Raw genomic sequence first — 12,158 nt, forward strand, 5'->3', positions numbered from 1 at the left:
GTGGCTCCATCCATCTCCCCACCCTGGGACCAGGGCTGCAGCAGAGTTCTTAGGGCACAACCCACCCAGCAGCAGCTTGGAAAGAATGAGTTAGACCAGCACTCTCAAATTAACAAACTGTAATTTTTCTCCAAAGATACATTTTCCATACACATCCATCATACACTGTAACAAAAAAAAGCAGTGTACATGAAATAAGAAAATAAATTAAATCCATAGCATAGGTAAGGAGGACGCTCTAGACTGGAGTAGAGTCAAAAGTTTCCAGCGATACAAGAGGCTCGAGTTTGTTTTAACAAGAATGCCTGCTAGCATGGGCCCAGCAAGTGTTCTGGGTCAGTCCAACTCCTTAAACAGTTTTATTTAGAGTTTTGAACAGCCAGTATTGTCCTGCAACAGGCAGAGTTATTACATCCTGGGAGAAAGCCAAGAGGCATCAGTAAGATCCAAGTAGAGCATCCAGAAGATAATCAGATTGGTCCTGCAGCATCTGCACTAGCCATCCTCCTTGGGTGGTGTGTACCAGCCTGGAATGAGGAGAGAGATCCGTGAGGGAAGAAGTTGCATGGGCAATGGGAATCTGTGCCTGGAAAAGCTGCTCTTCCACTTCCAAAAGGCCACGTCTCCCTGATTAGTGGGAGGCTTTCCCTCTGGGTTACCTCCCAACACCACGTGGACAATCACAGAATTGTTTAGGTTGGAAAAGACCTCTCAGATCATCAAGTCCAAGCATTCAGTGAGGTGCTGCCTCTAGTTACAGCTGCAGGAGCACAGCCCTGGGCGTCGGGGAGGGCAGCAGCTGTACCCAGCCCTGCATTCCAGCAGCTGCTCCCATGTGTGGTCACCTCCACACTTGGAGCAGGGTAAAACCAAGGCAGTTCATCCAGGGAGCCCAAATGAGCGAGGGGAAACACAGGTCCCCTCTCTCAGCCCTTACCATTCTTCTCATGGATCTGAACCAGGGACTTGTAGGACTGCTGTGCTCTTGTCAGGCTGTACTGGTTCTGCAGTGGAAGGCAGAGAGACGATCAGTCCAGCGGGAATGTCAGGTGAGCCATCCCATAGCCAAAGTTGGCTGTGCCTCCCTCTGCCTCTCCCCTTCCAGCCACCGTTCTCCTGCACCAGCCAGGCCTCACTTACCTTGTTGGCTCCGAACTGCACTCGTGCTTTCCCTTTCACCAGCGTCGCGCTGATCTGCATGATCACCGACTCGATGGAGTAGGCGCTGCTCCAGCCCTGGGGGACCAACAGGGCTGAGGCCAAACCCACCTGGGGGCTGTGCCCAACACAGCCAGACAGCCTCCCCCAGCTGTGCCAGCACAGCAGGACCCGGCAGGAATGCAGAGAGTGGCAGGCAGAGTAGCTCCCCCAGCCCCCCCAGGGACCAGAACCCACCTGTTTGGTGAGCAGCTCCATGCAGATGGCACCGCCACCCAGAACGTACCTGGGGGAAGGAATCAGACGACATTACTGCAGAAACAGATACAGCTGCACCCACCCACCGCTCCAGAGGTGAAACATCTCTGATTAGATCTCAGATGGAAAAAATATACACTAAAAAAAAAAATCCACCATCCCTGTCCGTGCTTCCCAACGGCAAACCCACGTCAGGGAGATCATGGTGCTGGATAAAGCCAGTGAAAGCTGCTGCAGGAAGCAGCTCTGGAGAGCAGAGAGAGGCAGGTGGTTACTCACCCCCCTGACAGCACTGGGGACACGACCCTTACGAATGGTGGATCAAAAGGAAAGTTGTCCTGGAATGAGAGGAGGGAAGCAAAGCCGTTGAGAACGGTGTGCTCTCCGATGCCTTGCCCAGGCAAGTGCCTCTTGAGGAGCGGGGGAGCCTTACTTTAAAGGAGAAGTTGAGGAGGATGAAATCTGTTCCTTCTTTCTCTTTGAGAATCTGGAGATCATTGTGCAAAGCGCTGTCCTCGTCAACCCTGCGGCAGGAACGCCCCAGACGGTCACTCACCCTGTGCCCTCACCCAGGGCAGCGGCAGCAAGGGCTGCCAGAACTCTGCTCCTGCTCTGCAGAGACGACCATCACACCCCTTCTGCAGCTGCCAGTTTAAAAACAAAGACTGCCTCGCCCAAGGAAAAGGCAGCACTGGTGTCTGGAGGGTGTGAAAGTTCAGGGTTTGCCTGATGCACCTCTTTCCCGACTCTAGGAACAGCAGAGACTTGTAGAGCCCTGACATTACCTCGCCTTTCCCTGGTGGTATCACCCTCTTCTCTCAGTCAGCTGAGAGAGGCTGACCCAAAAACTGCTGGGTGCTGCCCTGTCCTGCTCATGTCCCCTCTGCTCACAGGGACCTTCTGGTCCCACCACCAAGACCCACCAAAACTGCACAAACCCAAGCTGGACCACCTACTTCAGGAGTTTGACGTTCCAATCGTACAGGCTGTCATTCACTAGTTCAACTGCATAGTATCCTGCAAGGAGAAGAGAGCTGGGTCACTGCAGGGGGAAAACGAGAGGGGGTCGAGGCATCATCCAGATTTCAAACCCCCTGAACCCTCCAGCACAACCTCACGTGGGCAGTGCCTCCACAGAAAGCAGCACTTATCCAGGACAGTCCTGAGGGCAGTAGTTTCTTTCCCTGAGTCCTGGGCTCAGAAAAGGGACAGGAGCATCATCCCCCTCAAAGCCAGATAATCCTCCAACCCACACCATGCTCCTCACTTCCACCCAGTAGCTACAGAGAACAGACAGGGCAAAAGAGAGGTTTTGCTCGCTCTTGACAAAGCCACAGCCACCAAAGGCCAGAGATCCTCCCCCCAGCTGAGCAGAACAGTTCCAAGGTCCACTGGGCACCCCTCAGAACAAGGAGGAACCCTCCTCCCTGGAGCTCCCCGCAGCACTCACCGCCCTTGAAACTTGGTGATCGGTAAATATCCCTGAGCTCCTTCATTAGCCGGTCGGTGGCCTGCACAGACCCAGACACTGCACCCTGTGAGGGAGGGGAGGGGGAATTGCACTGTTACGCTGCACCCACCATGGCCATTGCTCTACGAGGTCAACACCTGAGCTACAACCCTGTCCAGCCTCTGTACCAGACTGGTCTGCCCCTCACCTCTCAGTCCACCCCTTGCTCCAAATATGCCCCCCCAGGCAGCACAGCTGCAGCAGAAATGCTGTGTGCTCTCTGCTGTCTAAAAATCTCAGCCCAGGCGTACAAAAGCAAAATCCAAGAGCTGCCTCCAGAGCCTCAGGTGTGGTGCAGCTCCTGGGGGCAGGGGGGAGCCCCAAATCTCACCACAGGAGGGCCACCCCACGAGGCACCAATAACGTGGGGGCACCCTCTGGGAGCTGCAGAGACAGCTCACAGACTTCTCTGCTTCAGCCCCCCCAGCTCTTGAGAGCCACTGTTGTACCTCTGGCTGGGGGATGGCCCCTGATTTAGGGCTGTAGGGCTGGCAGGTGCCTCAGTCACTCCTGCCTTTGGGTCCCTCAGCTCCCCCAACCCGCCTGCCTGCCAGGCGACACGTACATTTAAGTAATCTTGCCTCTGGTTCTTTTTTATTTTCTCTAAAATGGCCAAGTTTTCCTTCCCAATGCCTTCATCCTCCGTCTTCCTCCCATCTGCCGGCTCCTCCTCTTTCATCTCATAGTGGTCCAAGTCCTCAGTGTCCTGGGAAGGGAAGAGGAGACCTCAAAGAGATGTGTCTTGGCTCCCCCCTGCTCTGAGTACTGAGCTGCCCTGACCCAGGAAGGATTCCCAGTGCAACTCTATCACCCTGAAAGCCCCCAGTGCTGATCTGAGGCACAGACAGAATGGAAGACACAAGGCCTGGACACTGCACGGGGCTCATGCAAGCTCAACAAGAACTGTTCTCCCCTCAGCAAGAGGGGACACTTCAGTGTGTCTGGGGGCTCTCTGCAGATCAGCTCAGCACGCCCCTGAGGCAGTACCTGCCCCTAGCAGAGCCTCTGCCCCTCCCACCTTCCCACACCACCACTCATCAGCGCTAGACCCCGATGTGAATGACCAGTAAAAACCAGTTGCATTCATCTGGGCCCACTGCAGAGATCTCTCCCCACGCACACAGGGTTCAGCTGCCTGGAAATGGCTGTGGAAATAATGCACAGCTCCAACCCTGGCACTAAATCCTCAGAACAAGTGTTTACTCCGGCCTCTCCGGGCTGCCCACAGCTATTCTAGTTGAGCAGCATTTTTGGAAGGGCTTTGACATTTTTAGACTCTCACACCGGAGAACAGATCCTCCTAGAAAATCCTTCGAGATTAACCTGCATAATGAATCTCTGTGCCAGGGAGCTCTGCTGCTCCACACAGCCCAGCAAATCCCACCTCTCAGCACGAAACCTTCGCTCTGCATGAGAGTGCTCCCCCTCCACAGCGACACCTGACATCAGCAGGAGGCAGGAGGGGGAATGCTCAGCTCCTGGGGATTTGTTTTGGAGCCCACAGGAGTGTGAGGCCTCACACAGCCCTGATTTGCCATGAAGCAGCAGAGCTGCAGAGCCGCGAGCTGGTGCCAGTTTAACCCTTCTCCTCTTCCCCTGGCAAAGCCAGCCTGGATTTAGCAACCTATTAACTTTGCTGACCCCCAACAACCTGCTGGGGTGCTGCTGCTCAGTGACCTGCCCCCAGGCTGCACAGCACTGCTGACTCAGTGCCCGTGCCACTCACACCCCGGAGTGTAAGGCATCGCTAAACGTCACCATGGAGACTCGAGATTATTCCACCCACTTCCAGAGCTCTCCAAACTGCAAACCAAACAACCAGAGCCTGTGGGTTCTGCAGCATGATGCCCCCAGCCTGCAGCGAAGGGTGGCTGCCTCTGCTGCTCCCAGCAATCAGCTCACTGGCTCACTCAGCCACCCCACCTAATCCCCCCCTGTGGGAGTCCCATTTGCACGGTGACTCCCCTGCCAGCAACAGCAACCTGGAAATCCCATGTCTCCTGAGGGAATGTCAGGCTCTGGAGAACAGCAGATGTTGTCCAGGCAGCTCTGCTCACAGCTCACCCCCACGGCTGTGCCACTTGGCCTCTGCACCCCCTGGGGTTTGTGAACACAGCAAAATGCTGAGAACTGTCCAACTTCCCTGCCTGCACTCCAGGAGCTCCTCCCAGGCCCTGTCCCTGTGCCCTCACACCTCTCAGCACCTCCCTGTGCGTGTCTCCTCTCACAGCGAGGAGGCACCCACCTCTGGCATCTCCTCATCTTCCTCTTCAGAGGACACCTCTTCCTGTGTGCTCTGCGGGGACAGGACAGACATGGCATGGTCAGCATGTTGTGTTCCTCCTCTGGTGACCCCAGGAGCCTCCAGAGGGACCTGCTCTGCTGGGCTCCAGGAACCTCCTCCCGAGCCAACCCACCTGTTCTGCCGGCAGAGGCTGGTCCAGCATTTCAACATCTGGGTGCTGGGGGAGGTTGTAGAGTTTGCAGAGGTCAGAGATTATTCTCTTCAGGTGCTGCAGCAGCTGTGGGGAGAGCAGGGAGGGTCAGGGAGGGGCAGAGTCCCCCACACCCAACTGCCCCGGGGCTGCTCCTTCCTGCTCCGAGCACCAAACCCCTCCCCAGCACCAGGCAAAGCCAGAGCTGCTCCTCCCAAACTCCTGGAGGGCAGAGGCACCCCCACCTCGGGTGGCAGGGGACACCCAGCAGGGATCTGCCCCCCCAGGCAGCCAGCCTCCCCCTCTCCCACAGCCCCTCACCAGCGTGTTTCCTTTCCTGACTTCCACCAGCCTCTCCAGGATGGCTGCCAGGTTGGGATCGTCTGACTCCACTGACCAGATCGGGGGCACGGCTGGGTAAGACTCCTGGGGGGAGCACAGGGGGTGTTGGTGGCAGGGAGGCCGTGGCAGAGCACAGAGACCGGGCCACAGGGATGTCCCTGCTCCAGGACAGTCCCGGGGCTGAGGGCAGAGCACAGCCCCGCTCTGTTCCCACCCCCGGCCCAGGGGGGTGGCGTTTCGGCCTCTCCGGTGGTCGCGGGACCACTGATGCCTGGGGCAGCACAGCGAGGGCATCCTGGGCTGCCCAGGGGTCCTTCCCCTCGCAGCTCTGCCCCAGCGGCGGCGGGACAAGAGCCCGGCAGCCCCTCCAACCCGGGCTGAGCCTCCGGCAGCGCTCCCGGCCCGCCCTCTGGAGAGCCCCGGGCACGGACTCTTCCCAGGCTCGGCTGCTCCTCACCCGGAGCCCCAGAACAGGCGGGACCCGCGATGCAGGAGGGGACCCGCACCCCGGCACCCCCAAAATCCCAGCGAGGAGGAGCCAGAGCGGGCGGGAGGATCCGCGGGTGCTCCTTCACCGGGCGGGTCAGGGACCCCCGACACAAAACCGAGGAAGGCGGAGAACGGGAGGGGGAGCCGCCCGGGCCGGGGCCGCCCCCGCAGCCCCCGGGGCCTCACCGTGATGTTGCAGTGGATGCGGACCGGCCCCGGCGGCGGCCCCCGGGAGGCGGAGGCGCCGGCGCGGGCCCCGGCCCCCGGCACGAACTCGCAGCTGATCTCGTCCGGGCAGGCGCTGCCGATGCGGAACCGCTCGTGGCCGCGGTGGAAGATGGACTCGAGCAGCCGCAGCTCCCGCCTCAGGAGCCGCCCGGCGGGGGCCGCTGCCACCTCGGCGCCGCTCCGCCCGGGCCCCCCCGCCGCCGCCTGCGCCCCCGCCGCCTCCTCCGGCCCCGCCCGCTGCATCTTCCCATGGAGGGACCTGCCCAGCCGCCGCCGCCGCCGCAGCCCCGGCCGGCCCAAGATGGCGGCGGGACGGCCCCGCTCCCGGAAGTGCCGCCGCCGGAACGGGAGGGGCCGGACCCGCCGGAAGCGCCGGGCGCGGGAAAGGAAGTGACGGACGGGGAGCACCGGGGGTGACAGAAAAGGGGGCGGGGCCAGGCGGGAGGGGCGGGGCCAGGGGAGCCCCGCCTCCGCCCGGGAGGGGTCACGTGGAGCACCGGGGGCACTGGGGGCTGGAGCCCGGGGAAGGTGGGGAGGAGGAGGGGGGGACCGGGCACAGGGGGGACCGGAGGGACCGAGAGGGACCGGGGGAGAGGGGGGCGCACCGGGGGGAACCGGGACAACCAGGGAGCACCGGGCCATAGGGAGGCGGCGGGCACAGGGGGTCCCTGAAGCCCGGGGGAATCCCGGTGCCTGGGACCTCCCTCTCGGTGCACGGCGGGGCCCGGGGGATCTCCCGTCCCGGGATCCGCCCGCGGGCTCTCCCCCCGCTGTCCCCCCGCTCGGCTCCCTGCCCGCTGCAGGGACCCCCCGGCGCAGCCCGGACCCTCCGGGGGCGGACGGGGGGGCGGCCCCGGGGCCGGTGACGGCGGCGGTGACGGCGGCGGAGTGGGGAGCGCGGGGCGGCCCCGGCGCAGCGCCCGGCACCGCCTCCTGCCCGGGGCCGCCCCGGCTCCAGCACCGCGGACAGCGCCCGGCAGCACCGCGGACAGCGCCGGGCACCGGCGGCGGCACCGGGGCCACCCCCATGGCGCTGCTCCGCGTCCTCTGCCTGCTCGCCGCGCTCAGACGTGAGTGCCGGGGGGTCGGGAGGGGTGGGCACCGGCCCCGCGCCGGGCCGGGCCCGGGGGCTGCGCTTGTTGCACGGGAGCGCTCGGGGCAGACCCGGAACGGACGCGGTACAGAGCCGGTACCGGCCCCGGTGCCACCGGCTCGCCTCGGCCCCCCCGGGGCTCTGCGGGGCCTCGCCGGGGGTGGGCAGGGACGGGGGAGGGAGTGTCGTGGACGGGCAGGGACAGGAAGGACAGGCAGGGGAGGCCGGAGGGGAGCCCGAGCCCTGCCCCGATCCCCCCCCCTCCCCGAGCTGCTCGTCCTCAGGCGCTGCCGTCCCTTGGCAACCCCCTGTGTTCCTCCCGGCTCCCCCCCCGCTCCGTGCCCGGTGGTGACACCCGCACCTCTCACCCCGTTACCCCACACCGAGCCAGGCACGGTCTCTGCCCCTGGCTGCTGTGCCGGGGTTCTCACGCTGTGCCCCACCCAGGGAGCCTGGGCACAGACACGGAGGAGCGGCTGGTGGAGTATCTGCTGGACCCCGCGCGGTACAACAAACTGATCCGGCCGGCGACCAACGGCTCCGAGCTGGTGACCGTGCAGCTCATGGTGTCGCTGGCGCAGCTCATCAGCGTGGTGAGTCGGCCAGGGCGCTGCTCCCCCACCTGCTGGGCAAGGGAGGGGGCCCTGACCCCCCCCAGCACCCCAAGTGACTGCCCCCCCTTCCCCTCTCTCTGCAGCACGAGCGGGAGCAGATCATGACAACGAACGTCTGGCTGACACAGGTGAGCACCCCGGACTCTGCTGTGGCCCTGGGACCCTCTCCTGTATCCTGCCCTGGGACACTCAGTGTCCACCCTGCCCCAAGACTTCCCACCTCTGTCACGGGGACCCCCAGGATACCCTGTGTGGGACCCTAACGCCCGCCCTGCCCTGCCCCAGCCCCCCGTACCCCCTGTGCTGGGCCCTCACGTTCCCTCTCCCCTGTCCCCCCCTCCACCCTGTGGCCGGGCGGGGCTGATGGCCCCCGTCCCCAGGAGTGGGAGGACTATCGCCTCACCTGGAAGCCGGAGGACTTTGACAACATGAAGAAGGTCCGCCTGCCCTCCAAGCACATCTGGCTGCCTGATGTGGTGCTCTACAACAAGTAGGTGGTTTTTTGGGGGAGGCTGTGCGTGCCCCGACCCCACCTGGGGTTGGGGGCGATGCCAGGCCAGGTACCCCCAGGACCGACAGCCCCTCTCTCTGCCCCAGCGCCGACGGGATGTATGAGGTGTCCTTCTACTCGAACGCAGTGATCTCCTACGACGGCAGCATCTTCTGGTTGCCACCTGCCATCTACAAGAGCGCCTGCAAGATCGAGGTGAAGCACTTCCCCTTCGACCAGCAGAACTGCACCATGAAGTTCCGCTCCTGGACCTACGACCGCACCGAGATCGACCTGGTGCTGAAGAGCGAGGTGGCCAGCCTGGACGACTTCACGCCCAGTGGTGAGTGGGACATTGTGGCACTGCCAGGGCGGCGCAACGAGAACCCTGAAGACTCCACCTACGTGGACATCACCTACGACTTCATCATCCGGCGCAAACCGCTCTTCTACACGATCAACCTCATCATCCCCTGCATCCTCATCACCTCCCTGGCCATCCTCGTCTTTTACCTCCCGTCTGACTGCGGCGAGAAGATGACACTCTGCATCTCCGTCCTGCTCGCCCTCACCGTCTTCCTCCTGCTCATCTCCAAGATCGTGCCGCCCACCTCTCTGGACGTGCCGCTGGTGGGCAAGTACCTCATGTTCACCATGGTGCTGGTGACCTTCTCCATCGTCACCAGCGTCTGCGTCCTCAACGTGCACCACCGCTCACCCACCACACACACCATGCCCCCCTGGGTCCGCACCCTCTTCCTCCACAAGCTCCCGGCGCTGCTCTTCATGAAGCAGCCGCGGCAGAACTGCGCCCGCCAGCGCCTGCGCCAGCGCCGGCACACCCAGGAGCGCGCGGCCGCCGCCAGCCTCTTCCTCCACGCCGGAGCCCGCACCTGCGCCTGCTACGCCAACCCCGGCGCTGCCAAGGCCGAGGGGCTCAACGGCTACCGGGAGCGGCAGGGCCAGGCGCCGGCCCCCACGCCCAGCTGCAGCTGCGGGCTGGAGGAGGCAGTGGACGGCGTGCGCTTCATCGCCGACCACATGCGCAGTGAGGACGACGACCAGAGCGTAAGTCCAGGGGGTGCACCTGGAGATGGGCAGGGCTCGGGGTGGGTGGGCAGAGAGATGGGGGGCAGGCAGAGCTGTGGGGTGCAGGCAGGGCCGTGGGGCGCAGAGCGTGTGCTGGCTCGTGGCTGCACCACGGGAAGGGATGTGCACAAGCACCAAGAGGGTCCCTGCCTGGGCAGAGGCTCCTACGCTGGTTCCTGACCCACCACTGCAGCCCCAGACTGAAGCAGCTGCTCTAGAAAAACCATGAGGGTGCCAGGAGGCCTGGCCCTGTATGGCACTGTGAGGTTGCAGATTTTGGCAGAGTTCCCCCCCCACCCCCCAACTCTGCTCACTGGGGAGATGAGATTCCTGGGCTCAGCAGTGCTGGTGGCAGGGGGGGAACAAGCCCCACGGGGCCCAGAGCAGGCTTGCACGCAGCCCTGGGAGCTGCATTGCTGAGGGAGCAAACTTGGGGCTCTGAGGAGCTGCCAAACTCCCAGTCCAGGCAGTGAGGGGTGATGCCCAAGGCCCAGCCTGACCCGGCCTTTCTCCTGGCCCTGTGCAGGTGAGCGAGGACTGGAAGTACGTGGCCATGGTCATCGACCGCCTCTTCTTGTGGATCTTCGTCTTTGTCTGCGTCTTTGGCACCGTTGGCATGTTCCTCCAGCCCCTCTTCCAGAACTACGCCACCAACTCCCTGCTGCAGCTTGGCCAGGGCACCCCCACATCCAAATAGCACGGGGAACGGCCAGTCCCAGGGCCAGACTGGGTGCTGGGCTCAGGCAGCCCCTGAAAACCAATAAATACTCACACAGGACGGGGTTGGTGCCATCTGGTGTCATTTCATACTGTTCTGTGCTCTGTGGGCCAGAGGGAGCAGGATGCACCTGGGGTCAGGGGGCCTCTGGCTGCCCGTGACCGATGTAAGAGGACAGGGAGAAATCGGCTCTGGAAGAGGAAAATCCCGATGGCCAAGGGAGGGAGCTCCATGGGCACCAGCTGCTCCCCGGACCTCGCCCTGCCAGGCCATGCAGAGCCAGAGCCCCAGCGGGCAGCCCATGGCCCCTGCCTGGCCCTGCCAAACCCTGTGCCATTCCTGGGACTCCCAGGAGCCTGGCAGAGCCTCACTGACAGGGAGAACACAGGCACAGGGAGGGGGATGGAGCTGCTCCGCCGTGGCTCCTCGAGGTGAGCACATGGACCAGGCAGGAGGAGGCTATTTTTAGGTCCTACCTGCAGGCAAGGCCAGGGCAGCAAGTGCCAGGGGCTGCTCCAGCTCTGTCACTGTCCTCTGCTCCACTCCAGGCTCCGTGCTCTGGAGCCAAGAGCAGATACAAGATGCAAGGAAAGGGAAAATACAATTAACCAACATGAGCTGGGAGCTGTTGGCAGCCGGGCCCCGCCGGGGGTCACTGTGCTGGCGGCCGTGGCTGGGCCGGCAGCACTCCCTGCGCTCCCCTGGCCGGCACGAATTGGCCTCATCAGGGAAACCAGAAATGGAGTGTTTGCTATAAATACCACTAATCCCCACGGCTGCGGGGAGCAGGGCTGGCAGGGCCTGGCAGCACACAGGGCCAGGGGAAGCCGCACGCTAGAAATTAATTTAAATCCCAGCACTTCACCCAGCTAGAGAAATCCCAGCTGTTCCAGCTGCTGCTCCCGGAGCTCCTGCTCTCAGGGGTGCACCCCAATACTTAAATGTTAAGAGCTTTGCCCCTAAAACAGCCCAATCCCAGGGGCTTGTCCCATTTCGTCCCACCTTCGTGTTCCGCTCTGCTGTTGGTCCAGTCTAGGGTCAGTGCAGCACAGGGGGGTCCTGCAGCACCCCAATAGGGAGTGCAGTCCTGGGAGGGTGTGGGAAGCACAACAGGAGCCTCAGTAGCTGCAGGTACAGCACCTTGGGCAGCCACAAACAGCAGAGCCTCCAGCTCTGTCCTTGTGCTGTTGCTGCCCTTCTCCAGGTCGAGGCAGTCCCACCCCTCACAGCTCTGTGTCCCAGGGCAGCTGCAGGCAGGCAGGCTGGACCTGTGACAGCCAGACTTCCAGCACTGACCCTGCCTGGCTGCCTCTGGCTGTCCTGTGGAGACCCATGGCCAGAGCTGGGGCCTTGCTCCCAGACTTGGGGTTTCTTCTCCTCATTTTGGGCTGCACTTCCATGCCCATAGCATTTTGGTCTCTGTCCTAGTTACCAGTGTCGACTCTCACCTCAGGCAAAGCTGGCACAGGCCATGCACAGGAAAAGGGACTACCCCAGCAGCTTCTCACCGTCCACCAGCACATCTGGCACGTGGTTCAGCTCAGACAAACAGGGCCTGCAGCCACCACTGGCCTCCTGAGACTAGAAAAGAGTCACTGCATCCTAGAGCCAGCAGTGGGGGAAGGAGCTGGGACAGTTCTACCCCAGCATTTCCAGGCTGGCCCAAGCCCTCGGTGCGCTCAGCTCTGCCCAATGAGCCCCTCGCTTGAGGCAAGAGGCTCAGTTCTGAACTGC

The 12,158-nt window shown here is 62.6% G+C and overlaps 2 protein-coding genes across 2 annotated transcripts; one reads left to right on the forward strand and one right to left on the reverse strand.

Moving 5' to 3' along the window:
• Positions 1–104: 104 nt before the first annotated feature.
• On the reverse strand, positions 105–6,739 carry UBE2Q1 (ubiquitin conjugating enzyme E2 Q1). The gene is made up of 13 exons (XM_050327953.1): positions 6,379–6,739; positions 5,683–5,787; positions 5,344–5,448; positions 5,172–5,222; positions 3,492–3,632; positions 2,867–2,951; positions 2,373–2,433; positions 1,850–1,940; positions 1,696–1,754; positions 1,396–1,444; positions 1,141–1,236; positions 938–1,004; positions 105–527 (listed from the first exon to the last, which is right to left on the reverse strand). The coding sequence occupies exons 1-13, from the start codon at positions 6,661–6,663 to the stop codon at positions 496–498; spliced, it is 1,227 nt and encodes a 408-aa protein (XP_050183910.1). The 5' UTR covers positions 6,664–6,739; the 3' UTR covers positions 105–495.
• Positions 6,740–7,365: 626 nt separating this feature from the next.
• On the forward strand, positions 7,366–10,484 carry CHRNB2 (cholinergic receptor nicotinic beta 2 subunit). Its single transcript, XM_050327944.1, has 6 exons — positions 7,366–7,490; positions 7,961–8,106; positions 8,211–8,255; positions 8,508–8,617; positions 8,725–9,685; positions 10,233–10,484. The coding sequence occupies exons 1-6, from the start codon at positions 7,448–7,450 to the stop codon at positions 10,401–10,403; spliced, it is 1,476 nt and encodes a 491-aa protein (XP_050183901.1). The 5' UTR covers positions 7,366–7,447; the 3' UTR covers positions 10,404–10,484.
• Positions 10,485–12,158: the final 1,674 nt, after the last annotated feature.

The sequence above is a fragment of the Myiozetetes cayanensis genome, unplaced genomic scaffold (genome assembly GCF_022539395.1).
Source record: "Myiozetetes cayanensis isolate MyiCay16 unplaced genomic scaffold, myiCay2020 scf35, whole genome shotgun sequence".
NCBI classification, from domain to species: domain Eukaryota; kingdom Metazoa; phylum Chordata; class Aves; order Passeriformes; family Tyrannidae; genus Myiozetetes; species Myiozetetes cayanensis.

Excerpts from the sequence above, each read along its gene's own strand:
- CHRNB2 (XM_050327944.1), top strand. The coding sequence starts at position 7,448 with ATGGCGCTGCTCCGCGTCCTCTGCCTGCTCGCCGCGCTCAGAC. Across the intron at positions 7,491-7,960 it reads CCTGCTCGCCGCGCTCAGAC|GGAGCCTGGGCACAGACACG; the intron begins GTGAGTGCCGGG and ends TGCCCCACCCAG. Across the intron at positions 8,256-8,507 it reads CGAACGTCTGGCTGACACAG|GAGTGGGAGGACTATCGCCT; the intron begins GTGAGCACCCCG and ends CCCCGTCCCCAG.
- UBE2Q1 (XM_050327953.1), bottom strand. The coding sequence starts at position 6,663 with ATGCAGCGGGCGGGGCCGGAGGAGGCGGCGGGGGCGCAGGCGGCGGCG. Across the intron at positions 2,434-2,866 it reads ATCACCAAGTTTCAAGGGCG|GATACTATGCAGTTGAACTA; the intron begins GTGAGTGCTGCG and ends TTCTCCTTGCAG. Across the intron at positions 528-937 it reads TCAGATCCATGAGAAGAATG|GCTGGTACACACCACCCAAG; the intron begins GTAAGGGCTGAG and ends TCCTCATTCCAG.